This window comes from Ochotona curzoniae, unplaced genomic scaffold (genome assembly GCF_017591425.1).
Source record: "Ochotona curzoniae isolate NIBS_2020 unplaced genomic scaffold, NIBS_Ocur_1.0 contig_2404, whole genome shotgun sequence".
Classification (NCBI taxonomy): domain Eukaryota; kingdom Metazoa; phylum Chordata; class Mammalia; order Lagomorpha; family Ochotonidae; genus Ochotona; species Ochotona curzoniae.
Window position 1 is genome coordinate 6,125,487 of NW_024465451.1, and position 19,436 is coordinate 6,144,922.

The 19,436-nt window shown below is 38.9% G+C and overlaps 1 protein-coding gene across 1 annotated transcript in view; it reads left to right on the top strand.

Moving 5' to 3' along the window:
* Positions 1-19,436, top strand: part of AGO3 (argonaute RISC catalytic component 3) — a 103,113-nt gene that overhangs the window by 50,919 nt on the left and 32,758 nt on the right. The window contains exons 6-9 of the mRNA XM_040974199.1: positions 12,758-12,892; positions 17,770-17,857; positions 17,976-18,123; positions 18,528-18,647. Coding sequence (XP_040830133.1) covers positions 12,758-12,892; positions 17,770-17,857; positions 17,976-18,123; positions 18,528-18,647 — 491 coding nt within the window. The remainder of the gene's footprint in view (positions 1-12,757; positions 12,893-17,769; positions 17,858-17,975; positions 18,124-18,527; positions 18,648-19,436) is intronic.

The following is a 19,436-nucleotide window of genomic DNA, read 5'->3' on the forward strand; positions in this document are numbered from 1 at the left end:
TACCCTTGACATTTTGGGATAGAGTGGTCTAGAGATCACAATGCAGTGTCAGCCCAGGGAATTCCTTTTGTCTTGCTTCTGTGTTACTCTCTTTGCTTTTCTACACTTGCCCCTCCTTTTTCTTTAGTTTTCAGATGCCTCATAAGCAAAAAATTCAAATCGTGATAGCTTACATATTACAAAATTATTATCAGCAAATTTCAGTTGTGCATCAACTGAATTTCCATGTTGAGATTTTCTTTCAGACACTTAACAGCATTACTCCAGATTTTTAAATAGCTATATTGAGATTTGTTTAATTCATATATTATAAAAGTCATCCATCTTAAATATGTATCCAAGATCTTTTTATTTTCTTGGTTTACCTTCTGGAAAATTTACTCAACTTCATATTCTAACCCTTTTGGGGGGGGGGGTTTCACTGCTCCTATTTGCTGAATTTTATGTTTTTATGGCACAGTTGCAGTCTCTAGCTTAGTGAGCACACTATTTTGTGGTTATTGTACATGCTCACACTCCACCAGAATTCCTTTTTGTTTGTTTTTATCTCTCTCTTCTATTGTATAGCTGAAGCCTTTTGTCTGAGTTTCATTATAGGTGACTTCAGTGGTCTGAAGTTGGAGAATTCTCATTCCTTTCATCTCCTCTTAGCTGATTAAGTTGTCCGTTGGTGAGTCTTCCAGACTTCTGCCCGTAGGGTAGCATTCTGGTTACCTATCTTCTGGAAGCAGAGTTGGTGATTCTGGCTGGTAGAACTTCTGAATTCAGTGGTCAGTGTGTTTACTGTCATTTAATCCTTTGTTTTTGGTACTGTTGAGAGGGTGTGTACAGAGGGCTTTTATTGTACTTTTTTTACAACATAAACGTTTCAGATTTATGCAAAGAAGGAATTCTGCAGCGTGGAATTAGTCACGAGATCTAGGGTCCTATCTGCTTCTCAAACTACCACCCCCATCCTTCGCCCACCAGCATCAAAGGTACCTGGCACTGCCCCTTATGCCTTTTGAGGGTTCAATTGTGTAAGTATAGTGGTTCTTGATACCATTTTCATGGATCTGTTTTGTCAGTTACAACTTACCCGCTTTCCATCTTCCAGAACACTGATGATTTTCCTATTTTGTTCTCACATCCTTCTGTTTATATCTCTTTTTTTATTCTTTTAATTTCTTAATCATAGTTTAGTGAAGTTTGGGAAACAGTGTAATGAGATGCTCATGTTTCATGCGCTGTGTTAATCTGGAATCTGCTTTTAGAGCTCAGCTTTGGTCTCTAAATTCTAAGCCAGAAAAAAAGAAAATCTCTGATACAGTAGATACTTAATAAGGTTTAAGTGAATAATTAAAATCCTATTTTATTTTATTTATCGCTGCATTTCAAATTGCCCCCCAGACTTAGTGATTCAAAGCAACAATAAATGCTGACACATAGCTTTTATGAATTAGGAATTGACAAGAGCCTTATCTGGCTAGTTCTGATTCATGGACTCTCATGAGAATGCAGTTATCTGATGTCCTTACTGGGACTGGGAGCATCCAGTTGCAGGATGATTCACTCAATTAGTAACGAGTTATTTCTGGAATCCTCATTATTTTGTCATGAACCTCTCCATAGGGCTGGTAGTCTACACAAACTTACAGCAAACGTTTCCAGTGCAAATAATCCATGAGAGAGCAAGACAGAAAAAAAAAATAAATATATAAATAAGTAAACGAAAAAACAGAGAGCAAGACAAAAGCTGTGAGAGCACTAAGACCTGGCAGTGGAAGTTAAGTCTACCGTTTCCATAGTGTTCTCTTGGTTACAGCGGTCAGTTATGTTCATGTGAAACAATGCAAAACTGTGAAGCTCGTAAGGCGAGGGTTATTTGGAACCATCTTGGAAGCTGATGGCTATAGAGTTTCCATCTTAAGCTAACTGGAAAAAGAAAAATTAAGCACAAAGTAAGTAGAAGGTAAATACTAAAAACTCAGTCAAAATTAACTACTACAGAAAAGCACTGAAGCCAACTGTTTCTTAAAGAGTAATTAATAACTCCAGCTGTAGGCTACTGCATAAGCTTCCTTGCACTTCTGGGAGAAAAACAGCCAGTAGCTGGCAGGCATTCTGGGCCTGGTTCATGCCAAATTTGTGTTACCTGTACCACTATGCCATTATAGTTGCCTGTTCTTTTTTTTCCCTGGAAATATGTGGGGAATGCCAAGCTGGAACATGCCACCGTGAGGACCAGGCCAGAAGGCTGGGGGAAAAACTGCACATAGCCAGGGGAAGGGGTCTGGGGATGCATTGCAATGGGAGCAGCTAAGGGCATGTTTGACAGGTGAGGAGTGACTTCTGAGGTAGTGGGTGAGAAAGCTGAGACCACGTGATTTAGAGGAAGAAAACTGCAGGGCATCTCAGCCAGGCCAAGGCATCTGCTTATGTGGGAGACCTGGGCTGAGCCAAATAGCATTACCCGCCACCCATTGGCACATGCAAAAGCTGGGACTAGGAGGTATGCCTGGCTGGGCATCCTCTCATGTGTGTTGGAGCAGAGATTAGATCGCGAATGCAAGAAATCAGATCTAGGGGCAGATTCTGTAGGGGACTTATGGACTTACCTCTGTGCAACTCAGCACCCGCTGATTTGTGCAGAGTGTGGGGGTGGCAATGGGCCAAGCAGGTTAGACCACAGAACTCACCCGATACTCGCCAGAGTTGAGACTAGGAAGAGACCAGACTGGGCAAGGCTGCTGCACCTACTGGTACACACAAGAGCCGGATTGGGTACAGACCAGCAGGACTAGGCCGCAGCACCTGCTGGCAAGTAGCAGGACTGGATGCAAGTCATACCAGGCTGGAACACAGTTCTCCCTGGTGGGCACAGGATCTGGGACTGGGAGTGGCCCTGGGTAGGGGGACTGTGAGCCCTCCCCTGCTGGGCTGCAGCTCCCACTAGTGAGTGTGAGAGCCAGGGATAGGGTAGCACCAGACTGGTGAAGGCAAGAGTATATGTCTGCACACATGTGGGCTGGGTCTGGGGCCTGGTTGGTCTGAGCTAAGCCGCAGTACCCATGAGTGTACATGAAAACCAGAGCACATGCCAAAAAGTCAGGGACAGACCTGGTGGAGGTTATTAGGGATCACCCCAACTAGGCTGCAACAGCTACTGGTATCCACAAAGACAAGGGGCTGGGCTGGGCTGGGCTGGCCTGGGCTGGGCTGGACTGGACTGAGCTGAGCTGAGCTGAGCTAAGCTGAGCTGAGCTGAGCTGAGCTAAGCTGAGCTGTAGTACCCATCAGTTCGCATGAGACATAAGATTGGGAGCCGAACTGACCAAGCAGCGGCATCTACCAGTATGTGCATTGGCTGATGCAAGTGACAGAACAAATCTGACCCTTCACTGGCTGGGACTCACAAGAGTCAAGTCTGAGGTCACCCCAGGCAGGTTTTCTTGGAGGATTCTCCAACTAGACCACTGGACTCAGTTGCTGGCCACAGTGAAAATCCCCTTTGGGACCTGTAGCCACATGGGAAATGAGAAAGAAGCTCCTAGCTCCTGGCTTCGGAAAGGCTTCTGGCTTCAGCTCTAGGCTTTGACCATTGTAGCCACTTCGGGAGTGAACTAAAGATCTTTCAGAATTAAAGAGAATGAGGAAGGGGCAGGCATTGTAGCACAGCAAATTAAGCCACCACTTAGTATGTGCCCATTCCATATCAGAGTGCTGATTTGAGCCCAAGCTGTACCACTTCCAGTCCAGCTTCCTCCTAATGCATCTTCAAGTGATTTGGGCCCCAGCCATGCTTGCTACTGGGGAATTTAGGGTGGTGAATCAGCAGATGACAATCTCTCTCTGTCATTCTGTATTTCAAGTAAATGAAAAGAAAAAATTTAAAGCATGTGCAAATAAGGAAATGTTGTGAACAACTTATACAATATAATTTGATATTCTAGGTGAGACAGATTCTTTGACAAGTGCAGCTTTATTGAAATTGACTCAAGGGGGGGGGGGTCTCAATAACCCTGTACCAAAGAAATTTAATCATTATTCCTCTGCCCAGTGACAACTCCAGTCCCAAATGACTTCACCTGAAAAATTGTATCTTAACATTTACAAATAATGTATTACCAGCCTTTCATGAATTCTTTGAGAAAATAGAAAAAATGCCTTCAAACTCATCTTTCAGACTAGTCTGTGTGTTATGTATCTGGCAGACATAGAAGCCTCTCAACAAAATAGAACATAAATTTTATTTTTTCTTACCTATTATAGTCTGCTATTTCAATGGTTAAAGTTTTAGCTTTCATACAATGGAAAGCAAAGTGAATAACCCTGATGTCTTCCTCATGGAAAATTCTTGCATTCAACCTCTGCAAGGAATTAATTTGCTTTGGCAAAATGATTCTCCCTACAGTTAAAACCCCAGTAGGTCACTGAGCAAATGACACAAGTAGCCAATTCTTTGAAAATGGGAAAAGGCCTATGTTTCAGCACAGGTACCTTGCAAATCTCTACTCCAAAGCTGTGAGGTTTACAGATAAATGAATACAAGCTCAGAGAAGTGGTAACCAGTAAGTATTTAAATCTACTTGATTTTTTTATTATTCTAACACAGCTACCCATTAAAACAGTAAGCCAGATTAAAATAATAAACATTCAATAATTAAGTTAATAAGTTAAAGGATACATTTACTACAGAGACAAAAATATTTTTACCAATCATTTGTAAATAAATCTAATAAAAACAAGACACATGGGTTTTAGGCTATATTATAAAACTTCAATGGCTTTAATAGAGTCAGGTATGCAATGTTCATGAATTGAATGACTATCTCACTGGTATTCTGGAAATGTAGTTTGTATCAGTAAATCTTTCCTGAATTTATATTTATCTAAATATTAGATAGTTAATACATTCTTTCCCCAGATTCCTCTGTAGAAATATCTGCATTTTATTTCTCTAAATTCTAGTGTCTGTCCATTCATTTGAATTTTGGAATGTGCTCTAGCTTATCCATTCTATTGATGGCATTTTTAGGCTATATCCATTGTTTTTGCTCTCATACGTGTGCTGCCATAAACATTCTTACTTATGTCTCTTCTTGCAAAGTGGGATTTTTCTAGACTATATAGTCCAACATAGTGGAATTTCTGGGTTAAAAACATATACATCTTCAAATTATATATTATGATTTGCTCCCCTGAGAGACTAATTAGTTGATATTTAAACAACCTAAGATCATTCATTCTTCCATTGGCCTGTCAGTCTGTTTTAACAGTTGAAATTTTCTGCTAACCTTGATTGATATAAAATGGAAGAATGAATTTTTGTTGTTGTTTTGAACCAAAGAAAGCATTCCTGTCCACATTTCAGTCCCCAGATGCCCACAGCAGCTGGACATGGGCCGGGACCAAAAGGTGGGAATACAATCCATGTATTCTACACGGATGGCCCGTACCCAGAGCCAGAGTTAGGAATGAAATCCCAGGCACTCTAGTATTCCAATTTTAACAGCTATTAACAGTTTTAACAGCTATCTAGTATTCCATCTTAACAGCTCTTTTAATCACTAGGCTAAATTCTTGCCCCAAAATATTTTTAAAGGAGAGTGATTCAAAAAGTTCATGGACAGACCAACATTGTAGTGCAACAGGTTAAGCTGCCACTTGCAGTACTGGCATCCTGCATTGGAATGCCAGTTTAAATCTCTGCTTCCTGCTAATGCACCTGAAAATGCAGCACAAGATGGCCCAAGTACTTGGGCCTTGTTCACAAGTATGAGAGGACAGAATGGAGATCCTGACTGCTGGTGTCAGCCTGACCTAAGCCTAGCTATTACGGACATTGCAGGAGTGCACTAGGCAGAGGAAGGATCTCTCCCTCTCTCGTTGTCTATTTGCCTTTGGAATAGTAAGCAAGCTTTTAAAAGTTTGTGAAAAGTAGGATTAAGGAAAGTTTATTTTGATACAAAAAGGTTTTTTGGGAATCCATGTATATACGTGGAGTCCTCAAAAAAATGGAAAATGTCTATTATGGAAAAACTATGCTTGTATTTCATTTATTTTGCCCACAAGTAAACCTGTTTTGCTTACTTATTTGAGAGAGAGATTTGCAAAGAAAGACAACTTTTTCCTTTTTTTGGAAGACAACTTTCATGCCCTGGTTCACACCCAAAATGCCAGCAGTGGCTAAGGCTAGTCAGCTCAAATTAGGAATGAAGAACTTAATCTAGGTCTCCCACGGATATAGCAGCAACCCAGTTACTTGAGCCATCATCACTAGTAACTAAAATATGCATTAGCAGGGCAGGCAGGTATGAAATACAGGCATTCCAATATTGGATGCAGATGTCCTAGGAGTATTTTCAGCATTAGACTGGATTTCCATCTCATTCACACACGTTTTGAGGTACTCTCATATCTATTTCCTTAATTATAAATATTAGTGAAAATTTACATTCTTGAAATTTGGATGTTCTATGAAATGTCTGCATATATCTGTTGGCTTTTTTAAACAGAATTATTTGTTTGAACAGCAGGATTCACTTCTCGAATAGCTGCAGTGACCTAGACTGGGCCAGGATGAAGCCAGGAACCAGGTCCTCCATTCGCTTCTTCCACATGGGTGGCAGGGTCCAGCCCAAGCACTTGGGCCATTTTCCACTGCTTTGTCTACTATGTTAGTGCAGCACTGGATCAGAAATGGAGCAACTATGACCCAAATGAGTGCTCAAGTGGGATGCTGGTATCAAAGACAGTAGCTTAACTCACTGTGCCACAGTGCCATCCCAAGGTGCCTTTTTTTTTTTTTTTTGCTTTATCTTATTTTTGGGGGACTCTTTATATATGCTAGATAACTAATTATTATATGTATTGTACATACCTTCTAATACATAGCTTCTTTTTTAAAAGTTTTCTCTATGGCATTTTTTTTCTAAGAATTTTTATGATTTGTAGTTTCTCACTTGAATTCTTTACCTCCAGTTTCATATTCTACATTTTGTAATATTTTCTTTTTCATATTTAGTTATTTGAATTGGTACTTGTTTTTGTTTATGCTATTAGGTAGGCTTTCAAATCTGTTCATTTGTGTTTCTAATCCCACAATCCCTTAATTTGAATAGGATTAGAAAAATCCTGATGAATGACAAACCAGGTCTTATTTTAGAATTTTTTTTGTTGGGACTGTGAATAGTGAATAAAGTGTGGCCTGCAGTGCTGCCGTCACATATGGTTGAGTTTAAATCCCAGCTACTCCACTTCCCATCTGACTCCCTGTTAATGCACCTGGGAAACCATCAGATATAGCCCAAGTCCATGGGTCCCTGTACTGCTGTGGGAGACTTGAACGAAGCTCTGGCTTTGGCCTTGGCCCATCCAGAGTCATGTGGCCATTTGGGGAGTGAAGCAGTGGATGGACAAGTTCCCTCTGCCTCTGCTTCTCCCTCTCTGTATATTCTACACTTCAAATAAACGAGGTTTTTTTTTTTGTATGAATTATATTCACTATTCTTGTTTCACTGTTGTTTCAGTTTTACTTAGAATATCAGCTTCTTAAATTCCAAGGGGGTGTGGAGGTTGCTTGCTTCCTGCTGGTATTTTGACCAAAATTGTTTAGCATATTCAGATTCATTTTTGGTAATTTATATTAATAGGGTATGTTACTTTGTTAATTTAGATCTTCTGCAATATCTTTCAGTGATTCAGATACTTGTTACTCCTGTACTTCAATACATCCTGTGTTTGCAGTTCATCCTAGTGCCTCGTGTTTTTAATGGGATTGTAAATGGTATCTTCTTTAAATTACATTGCTAGTGCATAAGAATAAATTTATTTTCAAATATTGATCTTAAATCTAGCAACATTACTGAACTATTAACTAACTCTATAATTTGTCCATAGATGTAATGTCTACGGACAATCATTTTGTGCATAGAAATAACTTTGTTTCTCCCCTTCCAACTTTTTTTGCCTTTTATTTTTCTCGGTTTGCTTTGCTTGTGAGGGCTTGATATTAAGTTAAATTTATCACAGAGTTTTGGTAAATAACTTTAATGAAATAAAGAAACTTTTTTTCCTATCCTGATACACTAAGAGTATTTGTTAATAGTCTTACCTACTTTCCTGTAGCCCTTGAACCTTTTTACCATAATTAACTATGAAAAGATTGTAAAAAAATAATAATAATTTTAAAAATGGGGGAAAAAAAAGGAGTATTTGTGGGCCCATCATGATAACCTAGCAGCTAAAGTCCTCACCTTGCACACACCAGGATCCCATATGGATGCTGATTTGTGTCCTGGCAGGCCCACTTTCCATCCAGCTCCTAGCCTGTGGCCTGGGAAAGCAGACAAGGACTACCCAAAGCTTTGGGAAGCTGTACCCACATGGGAGATTCGGAAGAAGCTAATGGCTCCTGACTTCAGATTGGCTCAGCTCCAGCTGTTGCAGCCACTTGGGGGGTGAATCAACAAACAGAAGATCTTCCTCTCTGTCTCCCCTCCTCTCTGTGTATCTGACTTTCCAATAAAAATTAAAAATAAATCTTAAAAAAAATATTTGCCACAGTACTGAATTTTAGCAAATGCTTTTATCAATGGAAATGATGGTATGCTTATTTCCTTTATAAGCTAATATAATTTATTAGTAGATTTCTAAAATATTAAATTTAAACACTACTTGTTCACAATAATTAGTTAAATTGTGAAAGGCAACAAAGCAATAACATAAAAATTTGTTGCATGTTAAGGTTCAGCCAGTGAGAAGAGAGACAGACCTTTGGACATTAAAATTCACTCTTAATTTAAAACTATAGTCAATTATTTCATACCTTTATAAGAGCTTTCATTATTATATTTAGTTTTCAGTTTTGTAACAGCGATGGTAAAACAGTAAAGTGATTGGCAGTACAAAAAGATTAACAGAGGAAAAAGGAATGTTAAACAGGACAAATAGTTCTAATCTGTTTATTTAGTGATTACATCCCAGCAGTATGTGAAACGTTTGTTGTGAATGTTAACATTCCAATGAGGAGAATTTACTTGTAACATTACAAAAAAAAAGAATACGGGGGTAAGTGGGCCCAGCACGGAGCCTAGTGGCTGAGGTCCTCGCCTTGCATGTACCAGGATCCTGTAAGGGTGCCAGTTCGTGTCCTGCACCCCCCATGAGAGACCCAGAAGAAACTCCTGGCTTTTGATCAGCTCAGCTCTGCCTCTTGTGACTACTTGGAGAGTGAACCAGCAAACACAAGATCTGTCTGTCTCTCCTCTGTGTAGATGTCTTTCCAGTAAAGAAAGAAATATTTTTTTATTATTTTTTAAAGATTTATTTATTTTTATTGCAAAGTCAGATATACAGAGAGGAGGAGAGACAGAGAGGAAGATCTTCCATCCAATGATTCACTCCCCAAGTGACCACAACGGCTGGAGCTGCACCAATCCGAAGTCAGGAGCCTCTTCTGGGTCTCCCACGTGGGTGCAGGATCCCAAAGCCTTGGGCCGTCCTCGACTGCTTTCCCAGGCCACAAGCAGGGAGCTGGATGGGAAGTGGGGCAGCCAGGACGTGAACTGGTACCCATATGGGATTCACATGCAAGGTGAATATTTAGTGACTAATCTATTTAAAGGTCAGAATTAGAGAGAGAGGGATAGCTAGAGAGATCTGTCAGCTACTTAGCCCCCAAGTGGCTGCAGTGGCTTCATCCTGGTCTTACATGGTACAGGGTCCCAAGCCTTTGGGCTATGTGGAACTTTTTTTCCAGGTCTTCAGTAGAGACCTGGATTGGAAATGGTACAGCTGGAACTTAAACTGGCACCTACAAGGCATGTTGGTGTCTTAGGTGGTAGCTTTATTCACTAGACCACAGTAACCTCACCACTCAAGTGAATTCTGAAATTAACTACTGAAAAAGTTCTAGTGAATGTCCTTGTTGATGTGGAAGTATTTATGGTAGATATTTAATCCTAAACCAAACAGAGAAAGGGAGAAGAGTACTACATAAACAGTTCAGCACTCAGTAGGCATGTTTTTGAGGGTATAATATTACGATAGGTAAAGTGAGAATAAAAAGTGTTAAAGTAGACAAAGTTGAGAGTAGATTAATTGCTTTTATTTGGAGTTGCACCAATTTTTTGGCTCCTAAGAGCCAGCAGATGACTACCATCCTTTAAAAGCTAAGAAAGACATGTTATTACATATGGTGGCAGGAAGTAGCAGTTCTTGCATACTTTCTCAGTACATAAGGAGCTATTAACCTCTATTGCTATTTCACAATCTAGTGTTTTGTTTAAACTATACCTACAGTACATAATGCCGAGAATGATTTTAGGGTTGATTGATAGAAGAATTAGAGGAACTAGGTGGAATCATATTAGGGAGTGTTCACGTGTAAAGGATGGGGTTATGTTATTGATGTGATACATAAGTTTTCCTCGTTGGGTGGTGGAGCGTATGTAAAGAGTATAAAAGGCAGTGATTGGGGCCCGGCGCGGTGACGCAAAGTGGTTAAAGTCCTCCCCTTGCACGCCCGGGATCCCATATGGGCACCGGTTCTAATCCCGGCAGCCCCACTTCCCTTCCAGCTCCCTGCCTGTGGCCCGGGAAAGCGGTCAAGGATGGCCCAAAGCCTTGGGACCCTGCACCCGCGTGGGAGACCCGGAAGAGGCTCCTGGCTTCGGATTGGCATAGCATCGGCCGTTGCGCTCACTTGGGGAGTGAATCATCGGACGGAAGATCTTCCTCTCTGTCTCTCCTCTCTGTTTATCCTCCTTTCCAATAAAAACATAATAAAAATAAATCTTTATTAAAAAAAAGCATAAAAGACAATGATTAATATATTCATTCCTGCTAAGATAATTGTAAAGTTAGATCAAGAGAATGATGAGATAATTACGACTAGTTCTCCAGTTAGGTTAATTGAGAGGGGGTAGAGCTAAGTTTGCCAGGCTTGCTAGTAGTCATCATGCAGCTGTAAGGGGGAGAATGATTTGTAGTCCTCGGGCTAGAATTATTGTTCGGCTGTGAATACGTTCATAGTTAGTGTTGGCTAGACAGAATAATATAGATGAAGTTAGACCATGGGTGATTATTAGAGCTATGGCCCCTGTAAAGCTTCATGGGGTTTGGATTAGGATTGCAACAATTACAAGCACTATATGGCTGACGGATGAATATGCGATTAGAGACTTCAAGTTTGTCTGTTGTAAGCAGATAGAGCTTGTTATGATCATCCCTCATAGTGATAGGAGAGAAAGTGGTAGGCTGTGTACTCTGTTACTGGGTTTAGGATAACGGTTAGCTTTAGTAGGACTGCTGCTAGGACTATGGAGCCTGCAGTGGGGGCTTCTCTGTGGGCTTTGGGGAGTCACAGGTGTAGTCCATATAGGAGTATTTTTACTAGGAATGCTGTCATGCAGGCTAGCCATAGGAGGGAGTTAGATCATGAGTTGGTCAGGGGGTGGACTAATATTGGAATAATTAGAAAATTTAGTGTTCCTGTGGTGTTATGAATATAAAGTAGAGCTACTAGGTGGGGGAGGGATCCCACTAAGGTATAAAATAAAAAATAGGTTACTGCACTTAGTCGTCCCATTTGGTTACCCCAACAAGTAATGATAATAAGGAATAAGGGTGTTTTCAAATAGAATATAGAATAAAATCAGTTCAGTGGCTGAGAATGTTATAATTAGGAAGATTTGTAATAGGACTAGTATAGAGATAGCTTTTTTCGTGGTAGGCTTTGGAGAGATGGTTTTGGCTGGTTTAACCTATGATAACACATAACTTATTGTCTATTTTAGACTTTTTGTTCTATTCCCCAAGTTTTTTTTTTTTTTAAGATTTATTTTTATTGCAAAGTCAGATATACAGACAGGAGGAAAGACAGAGAAAAGATCCTCCACCTGATGATTCACTCCCCAGGTGAGCGCAACGGCTGGTGCCGAGCCGATCCAAATCCAGGAGCTAGGAACTTCCTCCAGGTCTCCCACGTGGGTGCAGGATCCCAAGGCTTTAGGCCGTCCTTGACTGCTTTCCCAGGCTACAAGCAGGGAGCTGGCTGGGAAGTGGGACAGCTGGGATTACAACTGGCGCCCATATGGAATCTCAACACACTCAAGGTGAGGACTTTATCAGCTAGATAAAGCTAGGCCACCCGCCCCAGCCTTCCCAAGGACTTTTTTAACCTGGAGAAGTTATCAGTATTTGTTTAAGGAATGAGTGATGATGATCTACTAACCCTTAGTGAAAATTTCTTAAACTGTCAAAATCCAGGTTTAAGAAATAATGATTGACAGAAAACCACCAACTGTTGCTTTAGTTTTGAGAACATATTCCCTAGTGTTACCACCTGTAACTTGTATTAACACCAACATCCAGTGCCATTGTTTTCTCAATTACAAGGCAAGAAGAACTCATTGGAATAGAACAGTGTGAAGTTGCATAGAAGCCTTATTTAGCCTAACCTTTTCATCTGGGATGATTCAGTTACTCCTTATGAAAGAAAACTGTAACAATTGTAATATGTGACCTTTTTAACACTTTAGAGATCAAATTGAAACTTTGTTTTTCAGTTAGGATATATATGTCTGTAATTGATATGTTAATAATTAATATGCTTGCATCTAATTTTATGTACCTGTGTACATAGATGTGTGTGTATAAATGTACATAAGGATTCATTTTAACTCTAGTTACTTAAGTGTCATGAAACCTAAAATGAAGCTTTTGAATCTTTTAGGGAGACACTAATTTGTATTATTTGTGTTTTTCTTCTTAGTTTCTGCCACTGCCTTCTACAAAGCACAACCTGTGATTCAGTTCATGTGTGAAGTTCTTGACATTCATAATATTGATGAGCAACCAAGACCTCTGACTGATTCTCATCGGGTAAAATTCACCAAAGAGATAAAAGGTGAATTAATTAGCATTTAGAACAACTTACCCATAAATTACATGCATATTATATCCTTTCTTTGAAAAGTTTTTGTAATTTATGTTGTAACATTACTTGTAGAAATTTAATTGTAACAAATTCATTGCTATCAAAAAAATTCATTTTGATCACATATTGGATAGTGTTTGAATGAAAGATATACCAAATAATGGAATTAATGTCACTAGCTAATTTTTTGTTATGCATTGAAAATGTGCCTATGATACTATTAAAAAAGGAAACTTATAAAAATATCGTTAGTTCAGAACTAGAATTGTTCTTTGAACATATTCTGGCAAAGTGACTTCCTTGTTTTTCTGAAATGCTGGATTAATTTTATTCCTTTTAAAATTTATGAAAATAGGGTAGCATGCTTAATGTGTATTTAAATTATGTGTATTATAGAGTTGATCATTGATACTCTAAATTTAATAGCTAAAATTGATCAGTGGTGCTATATCACATGTACATTTAACTCATGTAAGTTTGATTTCCCAAAATGAAAAAATTTTAATCGTATTCTAAAACTTACATTTTATATACTCTTTATATTATACATTTAGATACATATATATGGCTTTATATTCAAACCGATATAAGTTGTACTTTATCTGCAATTTTGACAGGATTTTAAAATAATTTTTGATAATGTGCAGTTCTTGCCTTATTGATGACTTTAGAACCCATAGTGATGATTTAGACATGAAGGGAAATTAGATGTTCTCTAATCAGGATGAGTAGTCTAAAATCCTCTTTAAGTATTAGTTCTTAAATATCTAGAAATAATTATGCTGTTTTATTTTAAAAAATGACCTATTTATTGCAGAAAATGTCCAGCTTGTGGTGTGAATGAAGCATTCAAGCTTGTTCCCTGAACATCCTCAGTTCTCCAAATTAGAGTAGCAGAATGGTTCAGTAATCAGTTCATTTTTTTGTCATTCAATAACCAAGAGAGAGTCATTGTAATAAAACCTTAGAAGGAAAATTTTTCCTTCTTACAAATAAGCATCCATTTATCTCAGATTATTTAATTGCCCAAATAAGACGCTATTAAATGTAACTGTTTGCAGTCACAATCATTGTCTGTTCATAATCTGTGTTAACTGCACAGTTGACGTCAGGAGGGTAGCACATTATCTCCCGTTAGGGTGTGATTATCTAAATGCCGCCGTACCCAGTAGAGTTGCTGCTTAGTTACCACCTCTGCTTTCATGAAGTCACCTAGTTATTTCGCGGTAACTATGCGATCAACTCATATCACCACTCTATCACCGAGAGCACGAGATGTACCGAACCAGGGTTCAGCTGCCTCCCGAAGAGCATGGACTCGAGCTTAACTTCAGCTGCTCAGAGGCCCAAAGAAATGACTGAAAAATCACTAGAAAGCATGTTAAAGTTGATGTTATAGTGAAGGTAAAGCCAAGTTTTTAGGTTAAATATTTATTAAAACCAAATTTTTTTTGGTTGGATGGAAGGTTTTGGGAGGGACTTGGGCAGAGTTTTAAAGTCCCAGCTTTTTCCTAGTCCCTGGATTTTATTCTAATTCTTAAACTCCTATAATACTAAATTTGGTGTGAAAATATCTGAATTGTATCTTTTTAGTAGGTAATTTTCTTTTTTTTTTTAAAGATTTATTTTTATTATTTTTGTATTGGAAAGGCGGATATACAGAGAGGAGAGACAGAGAGGAAGATCTTCCGTCCCATGGTTCACTCCCCAAGTGAGCGCAACAGGTCGATACTATGCCGATCCGAAGCCAGGAGCCTCTTCTGGGTCTCCCACGCGGGTGCAGGTTCCCAAAGCTTTGGGCTGTCCTCGACTGCTTTCCCAGGCCACAGGCAGGGAGCTGGGAGGGAAGTGGGGCTGCCGGGATTAGAACCGGCGCCCATATGGGATCCCGGGCGTGCAAGGCGAGGACCTTTAACCACTTGCGCCACCGCACCGGGCCCAGTAGATAATTTTCTTCTCCATTCAGAGTCCACAGGGCCTTTTTTCAAAGAGGGCTCTTGAATATATATCATGTATTCCCAGCTCAGCAACTCAAGAGCATCAGAATTTTGAATTCTGTCCTGTATACCTGGGTTTAAATTTTAGCTGGCATGAGAAATTTACATAGAAAGTTTGTATGTAATGAATAGGTTTTTAAAAAATCTCCAAATCCCAGTTGAACTTCTCCCTAATCATTTGCTAATAACTTTATGATTTTTTGTTTTTGTTTTTGCTCAGTAATTCATAGTAATTAACAACAGAAACAGAAAGGGTTAAAGTACTACAGTATAAAAAAGTGCCAATTTATTTTTTATAAAAGCATATTTAGTAGGTAGTACAAATAGCAAAAAATATTTTTAATTTTTCTATTTCATTTTTTCCCCTAAACATAACATTATTATGTTGCTTATTTTATTTTTTTAAGGGTTATTTTATTTATATCGCAAAGTCAAATATACAGAAAGGAAGAGAGAGAGGAAGATTTTCCATCCAATGATTCACTCCCCAAGCGGCTGCAATGGCTGGTACTGCACTGATCCAAAGCCAGGAGCCCAGAGCCTCTTCCAGGTCTCCCACACAGGTACAGGGTTCTAAAGCTTTGGGCTGTCTTCAGCTGCTTTCCCAGGCCACAGGCAGGGAGCTGGATGAGAGATGGGGCTGCTGGGATTAGAACTGGCACCCATATGGAATCCCGGTGTGCATAAGGCGATGACTTTAGCTGTTAGGTTACTGCGCATATTATTAATATTTTTGTTTTTTAAAGCCTTCCCACGGATTTTCTATTATCCTTTGCAGAATAAAGCCATAATTATTTAATTGATATTAAATATTAATTTTATAAAGATTGTTACAATAAAAAAAAACTACTTCTTACTGATTAAATTAAGAGTATATCTCAAGAAAACTCTATATCCTATAGTAGAAGCACAGTATGTCCATTTAATGGCTAGCTTGGGCAAATAGAAGAAAATACTACTTACTAGTTAGTAGTTAGATAAACTGGTATATTCACTAGCAGGATTTCTCAAACTTGGCACTATTGATATAGTGGACTGGATAGTTCTTTGTTGGTGTAGAGGGTAGTACTGTTCTTGCATTGTAGGCTATGCACTAGATACCAGTAACATCACCCCTTCCCCCACTTGTGATAATTTAAAATGTCTTCAAATATCACCAAATGTCCCCTAAGGGCCAAAATTTCTCCATTCAAAACACTGCACAGTAGGAATCATAAATATAAAAAAGAACTTGGGCCAGGTGCGATAGCATAGTGATTAAAGACCTCACTTTGCACATGCCAGGATTCCATATGGACACCGGGTTTAATCCCGGTGGCCCCGCTTCCCATCCAGCTCCCTGCTTGTGGCCTGGGAAAACAGTTGAGGACAGCCCAAAGCCTTGGGACCCTGCACCTGCATGGGAGACCCGGAAGAGCTCCTGGCTTCTGGCTTCAGATTGGCTCAGCTCCAGCCGTTGCAGTCACTTGGAGAGTGAACCATGGGACGGAAGATCTTCCTCTCTGCTCCTCCTCCTCTGTATATCCACCTTTCCAAAAATAATAAATAAATAAATCTTTTTTTTAAAAAGAACTAATACAAACCCTAATAAGTATAAATATTATCAGAGAACTTAACGTGTCCTCCATTTATCCGTTTTTCAATTCTCATTCTTTGGAATCTAGATCAAACTTCAAAAATGGAGGTGCTTCTTTATGACCAGTAGTCTTTATATGCCTGATTGCTAACTTGTCTCTGTTTAATTTTTAAATAGCATAATAAAAGAGCTGTCACGGTATTATACTTCAACAAAATTGTCATTCACTTTTGTTAAAAGTTCGTGGCTTCAAAATTGTACTTGTGTACACAAGTGTGGTAGCCATTGGTCTTATGTAATTATTTCAACTTTTATTAGAAATTTCAGTTTCTCAGATGTTTAAGCCACATTTCATGTGCTCATTAACACATGTTACTAGTAATTGCCTGTTAGCACGGATGTGGAACATTCCATCATCTCAAAACTAATTGTGTTTTATAGCACTTCTTAAGCAAATTCATTCACAAGAATGTCAGCAGATAGTTGAAAGCCCATTTCTTCACTTTCTCTGTAGAGCAAAGCTCGGATCCTCAAGTGGCTAGTCTGTAGATGGACCACAGGACTCCTTAGGAACACCTAAAATCATCTCTAAGCTGTGTCTCTGCACATAGTTTACGTCTCTGAGAGTTTATTGCTTTCATCGGATTCTCAAAAGGGTTAGTGACTGTAAGAAGAAAGGGATCACCTGCCTTAAGAATTATTTTGGTTATATTTGATTTCCTGTAATCAATATTGTAAAAGAATTATATCATTATATTATACTTTAAAAAGAATAAAGGAGGTGCTGTCATTTCTTTCTTCCTGCATTGTAAAACTTTGAAGGGATTTCTCCTTGAACTTTAGGAACTTCATTCACTATGTGATGCCTAGGCTATTAAAATATCACATACTCTGAAGGTTATAAAATGCCTTGAGTATTGTTGCAATTCCTCTTTTATTTCCTTTTCCTGGGATAAATACCTGACTTTATTTTGTTATAAGCAATTTTTTTAAACTAATGAATAATTTTGTTTCTTGATATATGAGCTTTGAAAATGTTATGATTCTATTTTTATTTAATGGAGCTTGATAGAGTAGAGGAAAAGTGTGAAGTCTAATTATGATTGCAGCTGCTATTTGCAATATTATAAATAAAACCCTTTGTTCATTTCACATGGCCTATATCACAGATTTTCTCTATCAGAATTGAATTTTATAGCAATGAGAACAGGCTTTATTAATATAAATATTTTACATGTGACAATTTGTAACTCCTGCTTATTTATTGGGTACAGGTCTGAAGGTTGAAGTGACTCATTGTGGAACAATGAGACGGAAATACCGTGTTTGTAATGTAACAAGAAGGCCTGCCAGTCACCAAACGTAAGAAAAGCTGGTATTTGTCAGAGCAGGGACAATGGGAAGCACCTTGCTGTAAGTGGGTTGGGATTTTTGCTGGCTCATGAGTGGGTAAGAGTTAATGCTCACTTTGTTTTTTCAGCTTTCCTTTACAGTTAGAAAATGGCCAAACTGTGGAAAGAACAGTAGCGCAGTACTTCAGAGAGAAATATACTCTGCAGCTGAAATACCCACACCTCCCCTGTCTGCAAGTGGGGCAGGAGCAGAAGCATACCTACCTGCCCCTAGAAGTAATGCCTTTATGCTGCTTGTTAAGATCTTCTCCTTCACTCTCCTTTTAGGGTTTTTCGTGGCCTGTAACCTACCTCATATTCTCACATTTATTTCAGAATATAAACTATTCTGAAAATTTATTTAAATTTTTCTACAGTGAATAGATATGGAAAAAGTTCATTCATACTGTAATGTAATCACTGTTAGCATTTATCCTGTGTACTATTTTTATCCTGTGTACCGTTTTTCCTCTTTATAATCATCTTATCTAGAATTATGTTGACCTCTCTTACCTAACATGATATTGAAAAGCAGTTTAATGAAGTAAATTTAAAGTTTTTATTTCACATATAATTGGTATTGAACAAGAGCTCAAAAATAGATTTTTATATTTAGTGTAATACTCTTTTTCCTCTTGTAGGTCTGTAATATTGTGGCAGGGCAACGATGTATCAAAAAGCTAACAGACAATCAGACTTCCACTATGATTAAGGCAACAGCAAGATCTGCACCAGATAGACAAGAGGAAATTAGCCGATTGGTTAGTATTCAACTGTAGAAATGAGAATTTAAAACATGTTACGTGTAGAGGGATGGCATTTAACTAGTGGTTCAGTCCTGCCAGGGCCCCCTATCAGAGCACCTGGATTAAATCCCTGACTGCAGTTCCTCATTCATCCTCTCTCTTTATTTCTCTCTCTCTCTCTCTCTCTCTCTGCCTCCCTCCCTCCCTGTAACTGCATTTCAAATAAATAAAACTTTAATCAGTCCATACTGTATTACCATCTCATTGATTATAGAATCATAAAAATAATCTGGAAATAACCCATAGAAAAGGGCAAGATCCTCCTAATATAACTATAAACTCTTTCATTAGATCCAGGGAAGAGATTCTGTTTGAACTCATGTTTCAGTTAACTGAGTTGGCACCTCCACTTAAAGGAGGAAAGAAGAAAAGCCGAGGTGTTATGACCAGCAACACTGCAAGTCCTAACACAGTCTAAGGTTGCTTGGTTCCCAGCATCAGACTGGTAGTTGTACAGTCTAAATAAAGAAATGAAAGATATCTTTAGTTTTAATCTCTATAAAGGATAGATTGGGGTGTGTTTTTTGGTGCTACGAGTTAAACTGCCACTTGGGAGGCCTGCATTTTACATCAGAGTGGCTGGTTGGAGTCCCAGCTACTCCAGGCTTCTGATTCAACATCCTGCCGATTTTCCTAAAAGGCAGCAGTGATGGCCCAAGTTTCTGCCACCCACATAGGAAACCAAATGAACTTCCTGGCTCCTGACTTCAGTTTAGCCTAGCCCTGACTGTTGCAAGTATTTAG